We start from the raw sequence: 15,755 nt of genomic DNA, 5'->3' as shown, positions 1-15,755 counted from the left end.
TCAGAGGGCAACTCTGGGGGTCAGGAAGTTTTTTCTGTTGACTGCAACCTGCATCCCTGTCACTTCTGCTCAGGGTTTCACATTCTTTCTTCTGGACTCCTCTTCCTCCTGAGTGTCCCTCAGAGATCTGAAGACAAGGAACACCTCCCCTTCCCCTCCCCTGTCCCCTGCAGTGCTTTTTTCTGCTGGTGGTATTGGGATAGGGACCAACAGTAGTCTCAACTGATGATGTGAAGGACAGAGGGCTTGGAGGTGGAATCCCAAAGCTGGGGTGTGTCTGAGTTTTGCCTTGAATTGTCTCATTAGGTTACTTTAATGTACTCCTTCCTTGCCTCTTGTTCTTAATGTAAGATTCTTCATTCTTGGTTCCTTTCCAGGGTTGACATTCAGGACAGGTGATCTGTTCCACGTCAAGGACCATTTCAGCTTACATTTTCCTCTGTTCTCTGCTCCGAAGGTCCCTCTTAGTTCTAACATCCCCTTTTGTTCTCAAGTTTCTGTCTGTCTCTCTGTCTCTGTTTCTGCCTCTGTCTCTTTCTTTGCCTCTCCCTGTCTCTGTGTGTGTCTCTCCTTAAACCTCCTGTTATCTTCTCTACAACCCTCCCCCTCTGATGTTCTATAAGCCTGTGAGACTAAGGGGGGGCCAGAGCAGATGATTAAGTCTGAGTAATTTAGCACAAAATAACGACATTGTGGTAATGAATATCACAGGGCTCCAGGCTTAGGCAATTCCCCCATGGGGAGGAGCTGGGGTTCCAGCATGCCTGGCTTCTCTGGTTTTGCAGATAAAATCTTCATACAAAGAACCTTAGCTGAAGAGGCAAGAGACCTGAGTTTGCATCCTAGCTCCATCATTGCCTCCCTATGAGACTGGGAAGCGAATCAATTCTCCAGACCTCAATTTGTCCCTCTTTAGAATGGGAATAACAACATCCATCCTCTGACATGGGGCTTTTGTGAAGACAGCAGTATTATGAAAAAGATTTTTGGAAAGTTTAGACCACTGGTATCATTATAATGGTTGACTGATCATTACACTGGCTGGGGCCCACCAGAGTCCAAGGATGAATAAGCCCCAGGATCCTTTTTGTCTTCCCCTTCCTCCTCCACCTGGAATTGAGGCTAGTCTCTTCTCTGAACTTTGGTGGAAGGGCAGCAGATGGCCATGTTCTGGAATTGAGCTACTTTGGGTCTCCCTGCTCCCAAGTTGTATCTGCCCTTTTCTTGCCAGGTTGTGTATTTCTTGTAGCTTTTCATGGGCCTATTCTAGCCCTTGTGAACCAGGCAGGGACCTTGTCTTATCTAAGGGACTGATTGTGGAAGGAAAGAGGTGAGAGAGAAAGAGGATGGTGAGAGGGGAAGGGCAGGAGGGTCTTTGGGTTCTGCTCACAGATGCCCCTTCTGCTTCCCTGCCCTCCAGGTGGCTGCCAGCATGCAGCATTACGGTGTGAATGGCTACTCCCTTCATGCCATGAACTCCTTGAGTGCTATGTACAACCTTCACCAGCAGGCAGCCCAGCAGGCCCAGCATGGGCCCGATTACCGGCCTTCTGTGCATGCCCTCACCCTGGCAGAGAGGCTGGCTGGTAAGATCAATGTGGGGGTGGGGGAGGGGAGGGAGAGGGGAGGAGGGAGAGCTCTGGGTTGGGCTCCCCACAGTTCTTTGCCCCCTTCCACTCTCTACCTGTGGAATTCCTTTTCATACTTTACATCATGGCAAAGATAGCTAGTGTTGAACTTTCAGTCTGGAGTTGTGCCTCAGATACTTCCTAGCTGGGTGACCTTAGGCAGGTTCCTTCACCTCTAGGGGCCTTAGTTTCCCCTTTTGTAAAAGGAAGGGGTTGAATGACATGACTCCCAGTTCTCTAGGATCCTTAGCCTACCACAAATGTCCCCTCTCTCAGGAGGTCTTTCCTGACTTCAGTGTTAGGAAGGACTTTCTCCAAGGAGATTGCAGAACATTCTGATTGCATCTCTCTGGTACATTTAACATGTAATAACATTGATTCAAGCTACCCCAATTGAGTTTCCCCTCCTAGACTGGGAGCACCACGAAATCAGGGATCTGAATTTTGCTGAGCTAGCTCCCTTCTAGAACAGGGCCCAGGTTTCTGAACCCAGCAGGTACTCAATATTTATTGGGTTGAATGGCATCCTGTTGCCGGATGACTCCCCTGGGGTGCTTCCTTCCATTGCATGACACCCAGATATTCTCTAAGAGTAGAGCTCCTTGGGACAGCTAGATGGCACAGTGACTGCAGCACCAGCCCTGGAGTCAGGAGGATCTGAGTTCAAATCTGTCTTCAGACACTTAATAATTACTTAGCTGTTTGTCCTTGGGCAAGTCACTTAACCCCATTGCCTTGCAAAAAAAAGAGAAACACAGAAGTAGAGCTCCTCAGAAATGGAGCTTCACAGAGAGGTGAGCGGGACTCCATCCTAGATTACTGCTTGGCACAGCAAGAACTCCCAAGTTTCCTAACTTTTTAATAGTGGCTGGATTTGCTATCCTGCCACCATGCCTTTGCCCTCCCTCTCCATTTGGTCCATTCAGAGCTTCTCCAAGATTGCGTTCCTGGGCCACTTCCCTTATGACAGTTCTTGCTTGAGTTCTCTCTGTTCTCAGATGATTATTTCCCTATGTTCCCATTTATATGCTGTGTCCTTTCTCCTTCCAGAAGACATTAGGTAATTACTTGAAGGTAATACTTGTGACTGACACACAATGGGCTCTTTATCTTATTAAACTGGCAAGAGCTACTACCCCTGATTGTCTCCCAATATTTCAAATTTAACAAACATGAATTAAATCCCTACTGTATGCAGAACTGTAGAACTGATACAGTCCTTGGCCTCCTGGAGCTCACAACTGAAGAGGGGGATGAAGCTCAGGGCTCTCTCTCACGCTGCAGAGGGAGTATTAAAGCAGCCTTCTGAGCTCCATAGCTCCCCCACTATAGGGATGGGGAAATCAAGGAAGACTTCTTGGAAGAAGGTGCCTAGTGGTTGAATACATAAGATGATTGATTCTGAAATAGAACATGAAGGATTTTTTTGAAGCAATCAGGGTTAAATGACTTGCCCAGGGCCACCCAGTTAGTAATTGTCTGAGAATAGATGTGAATTTCCCTTTTGTAAAAGGAAGGGGTTGACTGTTAGCTCTCCATCTGGGATCAGTCCTCTTGATCCCAGGGCCAGGACTCTATCCACTGCCCCAGAGGGAGTAATTTTTAAAAGTCCTTTTGATTATTTGGTAAGCAAGCACCCATCAACATGTCACTTCCCCCTACAAAGAAGAATGGAATGTCCTTTAGGTACAGTTGTGTGTTTTTAAAAAAATTATATTTCAGGGGCAGCTAGGTAGCCCAGGGGATAGAGCACCAGCCCTAGAATCAGGAAGACCTGAGTTCAAATCCAACCTCAGAGATTTGATACTTACTAGCTGTGTAACATTGGGCAAGTCACTAACCTCATTGCCTTTTTTTTGGTTTTGGTTTTGGTTTTTGCAAGGCAATGGGGTTAAATGACTTGTCCAAGGTCATACAGCTGGGGAATTATTAAGTATCTGAGACTGGATTTGAACTCAGATCCTCCTGACTCCAGGACCAGGGTTCTGTGCAAAGCACCACCTAAACTGCCCCCCCTCATTGCCTTTTAAAAATTAAAAAATATATATTTCAAATTTAATATGGTATTCCCAATATTGTCCAACCTGTTTCGGTCTCCTTTTGACCTTTGGAGGAAGTAATTTGAAGGTAAGCTTTAAAGTATAGCCACAAATTCACCAGGTGAAGGAGAAAGGGGGAAAGGCATTTTAGTGCCTACTATTTAAGCAGCAGACACAACTCAGCACTTTACAATTATATTGTCATTTGATCCTCTCCAAATCCTGGGAGGTAGATGCAATTTTTGGTCCCATTTTACAATTGAGGAAACTGAGGCGGACAGACTTGCTCAGGGTCACATAGCTAGGAAGTATCTGAGGCAGGCTTGGTCCAAAGCTCTAGCCACAGTGCCCCCTAGTCACTTATGTAGATAGATCAAAGGAAGACATTCATGGGAGAGAGAACTTGGGTGAGCCAAGTCAGACAGCATGGGGCCTGCTCAGGGCCCAGAGAGTTGGCCAGACTGACTGGAGCAAAACTTTAATTTTGGGGACTAATCTAAGCTGCAACTGGAATGTTAAGGTGTTTGTCGGGGAACAGGGAGGAAAGAAATGACAGAGCCAGAATCCACAGCACTCTGTCCCTAATTGAATATGACAAATGAGGGAGAGGGAGGAGCCTGAGATCACCCCATAATTAGGAACTTGAGAGATGGAGCTAATGATGGAGCAAACCTTAAACAGATGGAAGGAAGTCTCAAGGAGAACATCTCAAGATCCTGGAATCTCTAATCTTTTCTGGTCTTTATATGAGGTAGTCTGATGGGAAAGGGTGGAGATAGAAGCCATGATATCTGGGATGACTAGCTGAGCCACTCGTTGGCTCTCCAATCCCCTCATCCTTACACATCTACCTTGAGTTTTCCTGCTCCATAACCACCTGTCCTTCCTGTAGGAATCATACATCTCAGTTCTGGTGGTAATAACTCATGCAACTGCCTCTGCTCTGTGGGAAGCAAGATGTGGCTTTGGAGCTATGGTTCCTATAGTTTTAGGGACAGTTGCATAAAGGTATCCTCTCTCTCATCCTGTTCCCCTTTATGACCAAGTACAATTTTGTGCCCATGTCAGGGCTGAATCCGAGATTAGGGCTAAGTCCACGATTGGGATCAGGAGTCAGTGTATAACTAGTGTCAGAGGTCAGTCTTTGCACAGTTAAGGGCTCAAGTTGTGGGGAGATTTAAGGCAAAGAAGTTACCTATCTGGGAAGTTTTGGGGGTGACCATTTCTGTTGTCATGGACACAGATTCAGTGATTTCTCTTGGCTCTCTAAGTCCTTCAGCCAGAGATGATCACCCTAGATATTCTCTCTTCTGGACAGGAATGAACGTTCTTCTCAGAATATCTCACAAAAACTCCATACACTACATGAAATTTTCAGAGGTGATTTGCTAAGACTAGGGACAGCAGGAGCCTTTCCTCTGTCTGGTCATATGCCCCTGGAAGACATTCTAAGAAGAAAACCAGAAAATATTTGCTAGAGGGACATTGATGAACTATCATACATCCATAAGAGAAGAAACAGAATAGTTAGAAGACAGGAGGTGAGGCCCATATGAGGAGAAATTGAAGGAACTTGAGCCCAAAGAAGAGATTTGGGAGGGACAATTCATTTAACTTCTTGCCTTCAGTTTTCTCATTTGCAAAATAGGGGTAATAATAATAGTATCTACCTCCCAGGGTTGTTGTGATGGTAAAAAGAGATGCTCATAAAACATTTTGTAAATTTTGAGCACCAAATAACCATGATCAGGGGCAGCTTGGCACTGGCCCTGAAGTCAGGAGGAGCAGAATTCAAAGATAGCCTCAGACACTTGACACTTACTAGCTGTGTGCCCTTGGGCAAGTCACTGAACCCTTTTGCCTCATTTGAAAAAACATGATAACCACAACTATCATCATGACTCTTCTTTTTCTTCTCAATGCAAGATGAATATTCCAGTAAACAGAGTGACCTGATCACACTTTCTAACATGGGGGGGGGGGCATATTTTCTTAGGATTTAAAGTAAGAGGGAAGTTAGAGGTCTTTGATTTGAACCACCCCTCCCCCCATTTGAGAGAGGAAACTGAAAATAGGAGTGATTTTCTTAATGATATCTACATTTTAAATAGCTGACCCCAAATGAAAAGGGTTCTTTTAGGTAGTAGTGAGCTCCCCTTCAACACCCCCATCCGCCTTCCATCCAAATAAAGCCCTTTGGTCAGGAAGGCTGTGGAGGGGGTTTCTACTGGGGGATGGGTTAGCTTGGACAATGTCCTGGTCTACCTCCCATCTTTAAGACTAGTATTCCAAACTCGTTGAGGGCTGAGACTTGGGACTAGGAGACGGGCAGTCTTGTGTGTATGTTCCTCCCTAATTCCCATAATTAAATGGGCCCCCTCTGCTTGCCCTCCAACGGCTGTACATTTCAAGACATCATCTTGGAGGCCCGTTATGGTTCTCAGCACCGAAAGCAGCGCCGCAGCCGGACGGCCTTCACGGCCCAGCAGCTCGAGGCCCTGGAGAAGACCTTTCAGAAGACGCATTACCCCGATGTGGTGATGCGGGAGCGGCTGGCCATGTGCACCAATCTACCAGAGGCCCGAGTGCAGGCAAGACTTGCTACCCTAACCACCCACACACACAACACACACACCTTCCCACCCTCGATCTGTCTCCTTCCTTCCCTTTGCCAGCTCCCCTGCTTGTGCACCCAAACGTCAGTCTGGTCTCTCACCTGCCCCTTTTCATCAAGACCATTTTTCTTAAGGGGGGTTAGAAGGAGGGTAAAGATGGGTTATGTGAGCTGAGCGGAACGTGGGAGGTGGAGCAGGGCAGGGGAAGAGGGGTGGAGCTGGGGAAAGGACTTGTTGCTGCTCCCTCTCTGTCTAGATCTCTCCTACTCTGCTGTTATTCAGGGACCTCTCTCTCTCTCTCTCTCTCTCTCTCTGGCTCGCTCACTCACTTCATGTCTTTTTTGTCTCTGGCCCCATTTCCATTCTTATCCCTGATGGCCTACTCACTTCTTCCCTTTCTTTCTCCCCTCCCCCTCTCCTCTGCAAGGTATGGTTCAAGAATCGAAGGGCCAAGTTCCGTAAAAAGCAACGGAGCCTGCAGAAGGAGCAGCTTCAGAAACAAAAGGAGGCTGAGGGCGGGCATGGGGAGGGCAAAGCTGAGGTCCCCAACCCAGATGGCCAGGCTCCTGCCCTGCCTGAGTCTGAGCAGTCCTGTACTCTGTCTGGCGAGCCCTCCGCTGAGCTACATCTGACCCTGTCTGAGCAATCAGCTGGTGAGTCAGCCCCTGAGGACCAGGCTGACCGGGAGGAGGAGGAGGAAGAGGCTCGGGGAGCTATGGAGCAAGGCAAGACGGAGAAGAGTCCAGGCCTGGAGGGCAAGGGCTTCAGTTGCAAGAGGAGCAGCCCCAAAGCAGGTGAGACTTGGGGGACCAGGGAATGCTGCAGGGAGCAGGCCCCCCTTCGAGTTAGAGGGATGCTACCCGGGACCTCCTTTAGGAGAAGTCTGAGTGCTAAGAATGTTTGAGAATGTGAGAGGCCCATTGTTGGGAAGGCAGCATATCAAAAGGGAAAGTGAGTCAGAGGTTACGGTCAAGGGTTCTGTGGGCATTAGGAGAAGCATCTTCGTATATGGAAGCAAATAGAATATCAGAGGACACGGGTGTCAGAGAAAACCGAAAGGGGAAAAAGTCATGAGAAAACCTGGGGCACGGGAAATGATGATGATGTTGGGGGAGACGACCTATGACAGCTTACAGTGGCTCAAGGGAGACAAGCTTTCAAGGCAGACAGAGTTTAGGGAGGGGACTATTTATCAGAGGAGACAGGGTATTTCTTCGATGAGCCGGGGGGAGGGATACACTTTCTCAAGGGAGAAAGTATCTGAGTAGGTGCGGTGTTGGAAAAGACAGTTCGTCTGTCAGAGGGAACCGGCTATTGGCAGAGACAATGTATCAGAGAAGACAGGCAGGCTATTTGAGGAAACAGTGTATCGGAGGAAAGAAGGTATCGCTATCGCTGTTAGATGAGACGGTGGATCGGAGGAGACAGAGTATCTTGCAGGGGAAAAATGTAACCGAGGAGATCATTGCTCAGAGGAGCCCTTACTTAGAAGAAACAATGTATCCTAGAGACCACCTGGGAGACGCTGTATGGGACAATGTATCAAGGTAGACTGTATTTGGAAACTGTATCAGAAAGATCCGGAGACAGTGGTATCGGACATTCTATCAAGGGAGACTAGGGAGGGATGTTGTATATTGGAAACAATGTATCCTTCCGAGAGACGATCTGGGAGAGAGTATCGGGAGATGTGTCGGAGGAGACTGTATTTGGAAACAATGTATCAAAAAGATATCGGGGAGACTGTTTACTGGAAACAATGTATCCGAGAGACTATCTGGGAGACGGTATCGGACAAGGTATCAAGGGGGACTATATAGGGAGACTGTTTTGGAAACAATGTCACAGGGAAGACTTTCGGGTAAAGACTACGTCGAAGGGGTCAGAGGAAAAGCGATTAGTGTGTTCCTCCCCCTTCTCCCCCTCTTCCCCTCTCCCCCAGTCTCTCCCCTCTGCTGGGCTCGGGATCCTGTCTCTGCGGACCCTGGGCTGAGCAGGAGGCTAGCGATCCGCCTGTCCCTTGGGAGGCATCGGGGAGCCGGGCGGAGAGAAGGGGGACGTTTTCAGGTGGTCAGCCGTGGCTGCTGCTGCGTGGTGGCTAACGGGCCTCCTCCTCGGCTGTTCTTGCAGACTCCCCCGGAGGTCCGGCCTCGGGCCCCCTGCAGCCGCAGACCTCAGGCGCTGGGGCCGGCGGGGGCAGCGGCGGGGTCCTGGGGCCCTCCCACTCCTACTCCTCCTCGCCGCTCAGCCTCTTCCGCCTGCAGGAGCAGTTCCGCCAGCACATGGCAGCCACCAACAACCTGGTGCATTACTCGTCCTTCGAGGTGGGCGGCCCGCCGCCCCCAGCTGCGGCCGCCGCCGCCGCCGCTGCCGCCGCCGCCGCCGCCGTGCCCTACCTGGGCGTCAACATGGCCCCGCTGGGTTCCCTCCACTGCCAGTCCTACTACCAGTCGCTGTCGGCCGCGGCCGCCGCGGCCCACCCGAGCGTGTGGGGCTCCCCGCTGCTGCCCGCTGCCCCTGGAGGCCTTGGCCCGCCGCCGCCGCCGCCCCCGGCCGCTGCGGCCGCGGCAGCCGCCGCCGCCTCGGCCGCGCTGAACAGTAAGACCAGTAGCATCGAGAGCCTGCGGCTTCGGGCCAAGCAGCACGCGGCCTCCCTGGGACTGGACACGCTGCCCAACTGAGCTGCGCGTCCCGGGGAAGGCAGGCCTCCGTCCCTGGCCCGTCCCCTGCCCCCCTGCCCCGCCCCCAGCCTGGCCGCAGCCCCTCTCCTGGCCCAGGACCCAGCCCCAGTCCGGCCAAGCGGACCAACGTGTCCGCCTCTATCTCCTCCCAGGCGCCCCCCCTTTACTACCCCCCCCCCGTCAGACCCTATCCTGGTCCAGAAGAGACGGACCTACAGGGCTTTCGGGGTCCAGGGCCAGGTCCCCTCCTCGGCCCCCACCCTAGACGCAGCCCGGGGAGGCAGTCCCCTTCCTCCTCTCCCCCCCACATTCCTTCCTGGCGCTGTCCCACCCGCGCCAGGACGATCCCCGTCTCCTAGTCGTGGGGGACTGGTGATGTCTACATCTGCTGCACCCCTGCATGGACCAGGGAACTGGTATGGGGGGGAGGAAAGGAAATCTGTCTTTCCCCTTTGAACTCACCCCCCCCCACAGCTCTAGGGGAGAAGCAACAGCCTCCTCCCTTGACCCCCAACTCCCTCCCTTCGTAACTGGATGTGTGGAATGTGATATAAATATAAATATATAAAGCTCTATTTTCAGTTTTCCCCACCCCTCCCGCCATTCCTCTTCCTGTTTCCTCTCCCCGATTCCCCAGCGTTCCCCAGGGTTGGCTCCCCTTCCCTCTGGCTCTAGCTGGCTGCCTTCTCAGCTATGTCTTAGTGAGGTGTCTGTCCCCCTCTTGGTCCTCTCTTCCTTCTCTTCCAGTCGTTTCTGTCCCCTGCCAAAGTCCCCAATTCATGTCCTCCTGGCAAACAAACAACCCTGTCCCTCTCTCACCTCCTTTCTCTGCCTCCGCTCCTTTCCTTTTTTCTCTCTCCATTTCTCTCTCTCCCTATGCCTCGACCTCCCTCTATTTTTCTCAGCTGTAGATTCCCAGAGCCAGAAGGAATAGAAGGAGTCATACAATAATACCATCTGACCAGGAGGAGGATTCTTTGGTTCCAGAGCTACTTTGGTCGTGCCACCTTTGCATGGAGACCTTCAGGAACAGGGAGCTCACTACCTGCAAGGGCAGCTCACTCCACTATGGGACAGCTTTCTTCCCTGTCTGTTTCTCAAAGTCCTCTGTTTTTCTCAGCCTCTGTTTCCCTCTTGGCCTCTCTCCTTCATTCTTTTCTCACTACCCACCTCATCACCAACTTCCTCAGTTTCCCCATAAGGTAAATGTGGTCCTATTCCTGCCCGTGTTAATCCCCACCCCCCTACTATTAGGCTTCATTTTGTTTATGCTTGTGCTATTTTTTGAATTCTCCTCTTTCCAACCCACTCCCACCCACCCCCAGCCAGGGTTGTAGCCTAGCCCACCCCATGCTACCCCCTGAAAACTTAGCCTCTGGTGTGACTACGGCATCAGGAAAGGAGACTTGAGCAGGAGGGGGAGGGCCTTTTTTCAGAAAGCTGTAATCCTCTTGGTTAATATTCCAGAGCAGGAAAGAGTGGCAAAGCCACTCTTTATATCTCAAACATATAGAGTATCAGAGTTGGAAGAGACCTTAGAGATCATTTCTTCTAACCCCTTTATCTTACAGATGGGAAAACTTAGACTCTGAGAAAATAAGGCACTTGTCCAAACTCACATAATGGCAAAACTGAAACAGATGATTATGTTCATTTCACTGATGGTTAGATGATGTTTGTCCTTCATTCTCAAAGACCATGAAATTATGGAGGTGATGCCTTGACATGCATATGAATTGGATTTGAGTGACGGGGGTTGCGCTAAGTCACCAGCCTCACTTTCTCCTCCAGAGTCATCTGAGTCTGGTGGCCAAATATGAATCAGGATGACTGGAGAGAGCCCTGGGTGGTTAGAATGGGGCCCAGGGATGACAAGAAGCATGAATCAAGACCACACCAGATCTCCTTCTATGAGTGAAGGTTGAGCTTTTATTCTCAGCCTATTATTGGAGAGGGGAGAGGGATTTGGAGTAGGATATGATAGGCACCGAGAGATTTTGTTTGAAATGGGGTTGGATAGGCAGGGACTGGGTATCAACCTGATATGACCTGATTTGACTCAGCTTAACTAATAAGGCCCAGAGCCCTTCCTGTTCTCTAACTCCTAGGGCAGAGAAGCATACATGCTCAGAAGGCCTGGGTGACCATGGGCAGAAATACCTTACTGGACTGAAGGTAACCTACAGTTTTAACATCCAGGATCTCCCTGAGAATGAGGATGAGACTGGATTGTAGTATAAAGGGGGGTTCTTGTCCTCAGAACTAAGGGGAGGAGGCATCAAAAAGCAAGGAAACAAGCTGATCATCTCTGCAAAACCAGCTGGCAACAGGGGTGGGGATTGTAAATGTCTCTTTGGACATCTTGTAGGCAGTCATTATTCATAACAGGGAACTTAGGTGTCTATCTCTTAGGTATCACCTGCAATGAGGGCAAGTCAATGAACTATTGTATTCATCTAGATTTGAGTTTCCATAAGATCTTCTGCCCTAGTTACTAGAGGGCTAGCTCTTTGTTCAGGAAAGGTCTGTTCTCCACCCGAGACCACTGAACAATCGCACAGTTCCAGTGATGCTAAGCCAAGTCTGGAGGTTGAGGGTTCAGTCTGGATTTGACACAGAATCCTGATGTGACCGTGGCAGCTTTCTCCTCAGAGCTCTTGATCACCTGTAGAATAGATGGGTGACCTTCCATCTTAATGATCCCATGTTTCCATGTGTCCCCACAGCTCTGCAGAAGCCTTTCATAAGAGGTATGAGTAATGAGTTGTAGAAACCAAAAGCTAAATAATTCATTGGTTTGAAGATAGAACTAGGTTTGGGGATATGACCATAGTGTGCATCTGTATGTACAGCTCACCCTGACAGGATGCTGTTGGGGACTGGACTCTCTCAGAGCTTCAGAAAAGAAGCTCTGACCTAGGGCCCCATCTTCCTAGATTCTCCTTGGTCATAAGGGACCCTTCTCTGCGATTCAGCCTTTCTCAGACTTCACAGATCTGACTCTGGCTTGCTTGGGAACAACTTTACCCTGTCTGCTGACAGACCCTGCTGGAGCGAGTCAGTGCTCATCTTTCAAAAGGCACTGAATTTGGAATCCAAGGGCCCGAGTGGGAATCTCGGCTCTGAGGGACTTTGAATATACCCCTTTCACTTTTCAGGCTCCAGTTCTTTCCTCTATGGTTTGTTTTCATCTCTGAAAGCTGGTAATTCTGATACTATCTTACTGATCCATGAAGCTTGCCAGGAGTCCTAGAGTCATGTCTCAAAGGCCTCTTGCCTTTGCCCCTTTGCCCATCTCAACTCCCCTAGAAGAGGGATCTTCCCAGAAAACTGAAAACCTGAGAAGGCATTGCTTGAAGTTCTCTGTAATCATTCTTCCAAAGATCAACAGATCTAGGGAAAGGCCACATTGCTTGTGCTTGCCAGGGAATGACTGAATTGGCCCTTCTTCCTTAGGCTAATGAGAGGTAGAGAGAACATGGACTTAATAGCTTGGGATAATATTGTTGACTTCCCTTTATCCAGAGCTGATGTTGCCAGATGTATATCATCCAGGATCCCTCAATTTCTTCCCCCTTTCCCTTCCAACCCAAGCTTTTTTGGCTTCTAAGCTCTTTCCCCTGATCCAGCTGCTCCAATTCCCTCAGGAGAGGAAATTGGGAAGGGAAGGAGGCTTGATAAGGAGTCCCTGGGTGGTTAGGAATGAGGAAGTTGACCTGCTGCATTCAAACTTATGCCCCTTGATTGGTCAAGGATGGGGTTACTTTTACTCAGGGGAAGAGAATGTAGATCAGGGATCCTCACCCTCTCATCCCTAAGGGATGAGGGTCTGCAAACTTGGATGGGAAAAATACAGCTTTATTTTACACCTAGCACTTCCTTCAATGATTTAAAAACATTATTCTGAGGAGTTGATCAGGAACCCAAGGAGTCCATAACAAAAAAACATAAGAATTCCTCGCTTAAAGACCATCTAACCCAATTTACAAAGGGGCAAACAGGCCCAGTGAGGGGCAAAGACTTGCCCAAAGTCATGCACACAGATTAGATAACAAAACAAAGCTCTTTTGTAGGTCCAGGTACTCCAGATCTAGTCTCTGGTAACAGAGTGCTAAGATTGCCATGATTTCCCACCTACATAGGAAGGTGACCAGTAGCTTTCTGGGAATTTTAGGGGATTAGTTTGGGAGCAGATACTTTGCCTCTCCCATCACTAGATCCCTGCTTCCTCCATTCATCAACTTTCCTGGGCTTCTTCCAGTGGCCAGGCTCATAGCTTCATTGAAGAGGGAATAATGGGGAAGGGAGGATCTTGACCTCTAGGAATATCCAGGTAGATGGGGAAGGTTAGAAGTACCTTCTGGAAGCAGAGGGTAAGACAGGAAAGACTATGAGCTATAGGAGGGCTTTGGGAACTCAGAATAGGGAGTAATCATTGACTTATCTGGTGAGGGGTGGGGTTGTCAGGGAGGTGGAGCCACAGCTGAGCTTGGAAGGACAGGGAGGATTGGAGAAGCAGGGCAGGAAGGAGGTGAGGAGCAGCCTGAGCAAAAGATCTGCAGCTGGAACTGAGTTTAGAAGTCATCTGGAATGATGAGGAGTCTGTGTGGCTGGAAAAAGGGGGAGTAAATGAGATTGAGACTGGGAAGGGGTGTAGGTGATAGAAGATCCTGGAGGCCAGGATGGTGAGTAGGTTCTTTATTCTGTAGGCAAATCAATGGAAGGTATCTGAGGGAGGGCGTTCTGGCATTTTCTGACATGATTAAAACTGAACTTTAGGAAGATAATCTGGAAAGCAGGAGGAGGTTTGGGGGCAGGGAACATTTCATCATTGCATTTGGATCTTTAATGTCCAGAATCAGGCCTTGCACACAGGAATAGACCAGGAAGTAGTTTCTCATTCTCTATGCTTTCCTTCCATCCCTAGTGGGAATGTGTGAGTGAAAACAATAGCTCAGAGGTAGGGGCCCTAAGGGTCGGGTTGGAGCTTTGAGCTCACAAGCAACCTGAGTCCATACAATGACTCTGGAGTACCCCAACTTCTACACTTGGGAGACTCCAATCCAAGTAACCAGCAGTCCTTGCTCCTCCAAACTTCTTTCTCTTATCTCTGTGAATTTAGGAAAGTTCCATAATCCAAGGGTAAGAGGGGAGAGCCTGGACAAGGTCATTATCAGATAATGGTCATGGGATAGTCTTCCAGAGATGGTATGAACTTAGACACTGTTAGGGCAATGACTTACTTAGAGGTGATATTCAGTGTTCCAATGAGCCCTGCTCAACCTAGCCTGGTCTGATCCAGCCCATAGCTAACTCAGACCAGGCTCAAGTTTCTGGCCTTATGGACCTAGGGCCTTTCTCACCTCCCAAATCAATGCAGTCATATTGTGTTTGGGATCATCTCCTCTGTGAAGAGCCCATTGTTCACCTGGCCTGTTCTTCAATTAGACTGGGGATTTATGACCTGGTGTGTGTGTGTGTGTGTGTGTGTGTGTGTGTGCACGCGTGCATGTGTGTGTGCATGCATGTGTGCATGCGTGCATGTGTGTGTGTGTGTGTGAGAGAGAGAGAGAGAGAGAGAGAGAGAGAGAGAGAGAGAGAGAGAGACTAAGGACTGATAACCCTATCTCCCAAAAGACATACATTCTCAAGGGCCAAGTCCAGGACTCACCAATTGTCCTGAGTGTATAGGAGCTGCTACCTCTGACCTCAAGGAAAAAACCCCAGGCCATTTCCTGCTCCACTCAGTCTCCATCCTTGTCTTGGGATAGATCCGTCTTGCATCTTGATCCTTAGTCCCTCCTTTACCCTTGCCTCCTACTTTGGTCCAAAGTTTGGGGTAGACCCAGACCCTGGGGGTGCCCAAGAGACCATCTGACCCTAGATACCTGTGAACCTCCAGATTTCCCCTCACCCCCCCACCCCCAAGCCCCTTGGCTGGAGGGCTGTACAAACTGCTGTTGTGTGACAATGTGTGCTTAGAGATCAAGGCCTTCCCATGGCCAAGACACTGTAAGGTACAATATTTATTTATTCTGTTAGTTGAAAAACCAGACCCCAGGCACGTGTCCTTGCCATTGGCCCTCCTGCTGGGCTCCCACTCCGCATGCCGCTCAATCTGTGCTGTGTCTTATCTGTCTGTCTGTCCAGCTTCCTGTGACCTCGTGGCTGTTTTTCATACTCCATAAATAAAAGGCAAAAGGCCCAAAGAGGAAGGTCTCTGGTCCTGTTGATTGGGAGATGGAGATGGGAGTGGGGAAGGGGATGGAATTTTGTCTTCAAAGAGGCTATAGTGAGCCAGGATGGTTTGGGAGAGGGTTTGAGCTCTCAGAGAACCAGTTCCTATTCTCAGGGAGTCCCTAGTGGTAGTTATGGAAGGGATCAGGCACACACACACACACACACACACACACACACACACACACATGTGCACATAGAACAGAGATATAGAAATACTTGAGAAAAGATGAGAAGAGTGGGGCAGTGATTTGATTGGGAAGACTGGAGAAGCTCTGAGACAAAAGAAGAAATCGAGGGAGGAGGGGAAACGAGGCAGGGCTGGAGACTGTGTTCCATAGAGGAGCAAATGAAGAAACTTGTTTCATTGGTCATCATAATCCGAGGTCCCATTTCTAGATTCTGGAAGAGAGAAAGGCAAGGGCAGAGACAGGGACTGGAACACAGATTGGGTCAAGGACAGAGACAGAAACAAAAACATCTAGTCTGAGGATTATTAAACCCATTTTAAATACTCCAAAAAGTCTGAGCTGAAAGGACAATAGAATCATCTGA

The 15,755-nt window shown here is 49.3% G+C and overlaps 1 protein-coding gene across 2 annotated transcripts; it reads left to right on the top strand.

Annotated features, from left to right (window-relative positions):
- The first annotated feature begins 1,423 nt into the window (after nucleotides 1–1,423).
- DMBX1 (diencephalon/mesencephalon homeobox 1) lies at nucleotides 1,424–8,963 on the top strand. 2 transcript variants are annotated; one of them, XM_074220332.1, is made up of 4 exons: nucleotides 1,424–1,586; nucleotides 6,080–6,258; nucleotides 6,710–7,076; nucleotides 8,413–8,963. In XM_074220332.1, the coding sequence occupies exons 1-4, from the start codon at nucleotides 1,433–1,435 to the stop codon at nucleotides 8,961–8,963; spliced, it is 1,251 nt and encodes a 416-aa protein (XP_074076433.1). In that variant the 5' UTR covers nucleotides 1,424–1,432. The 2 variants fall into 2 exon arrangements, with proteins under 2 accessions (XP_074076433.1, XP_074076432.1); XM_074220331.1 differs by having other exon boundaries at nucleotides 1,433–1,584; nucleotides 6,063–6,258.
- Nucleotides 8,964–15,755: the final 6,792 nt, after the last annotated feature.

Source organism: Macrotis lagotis, chromosome 2 (genome assembly GCF_037893015.1).
Source record: "Macrotis lagotis isolate mMagLag1 chromosome 2, bilby.v1.9.chrom.fasta, whole genome shotgun sequence".
Taxonomy (NCBI): domain Eukaryota; kingdom Metazoa; phylum Chordata; class Mammalia; order Peramelemorphia; family Peramelidae; genus Macrotis; species Macrotis lagotis.
The sequence above is the reverse complement of the archived record's forward strand: the minus strand, read 5'-3'. Positions and strand labels throughout refer to the sequence as shown.

Excerpts from the sequence above, each read along its gene's own strand:
- DMBX1 (XM_074220331.1), top strand. The coding sequence starts at position 1,433 with ATGCAGCATTACGGTGTGAATGGCTACTCCCTTCATGCCATGAACTCC. Across the intron at positions 6,259-6,709 it reads TACCAGAGGCCCGAGTGCAG|GTATGGTTCAAGAATCGAAG; the intron begins GCAAGACTTGCT and ends CTCCTCTGCAAG. Across the intron at positions 7,077-8,412 it reads GAGGAGCAGCCCCAAAGCAG|ACTCCCCCGGAGGTCCGGCC; the intron begins GTGAGACTTGGG and ends CTGTTCTTGCAG.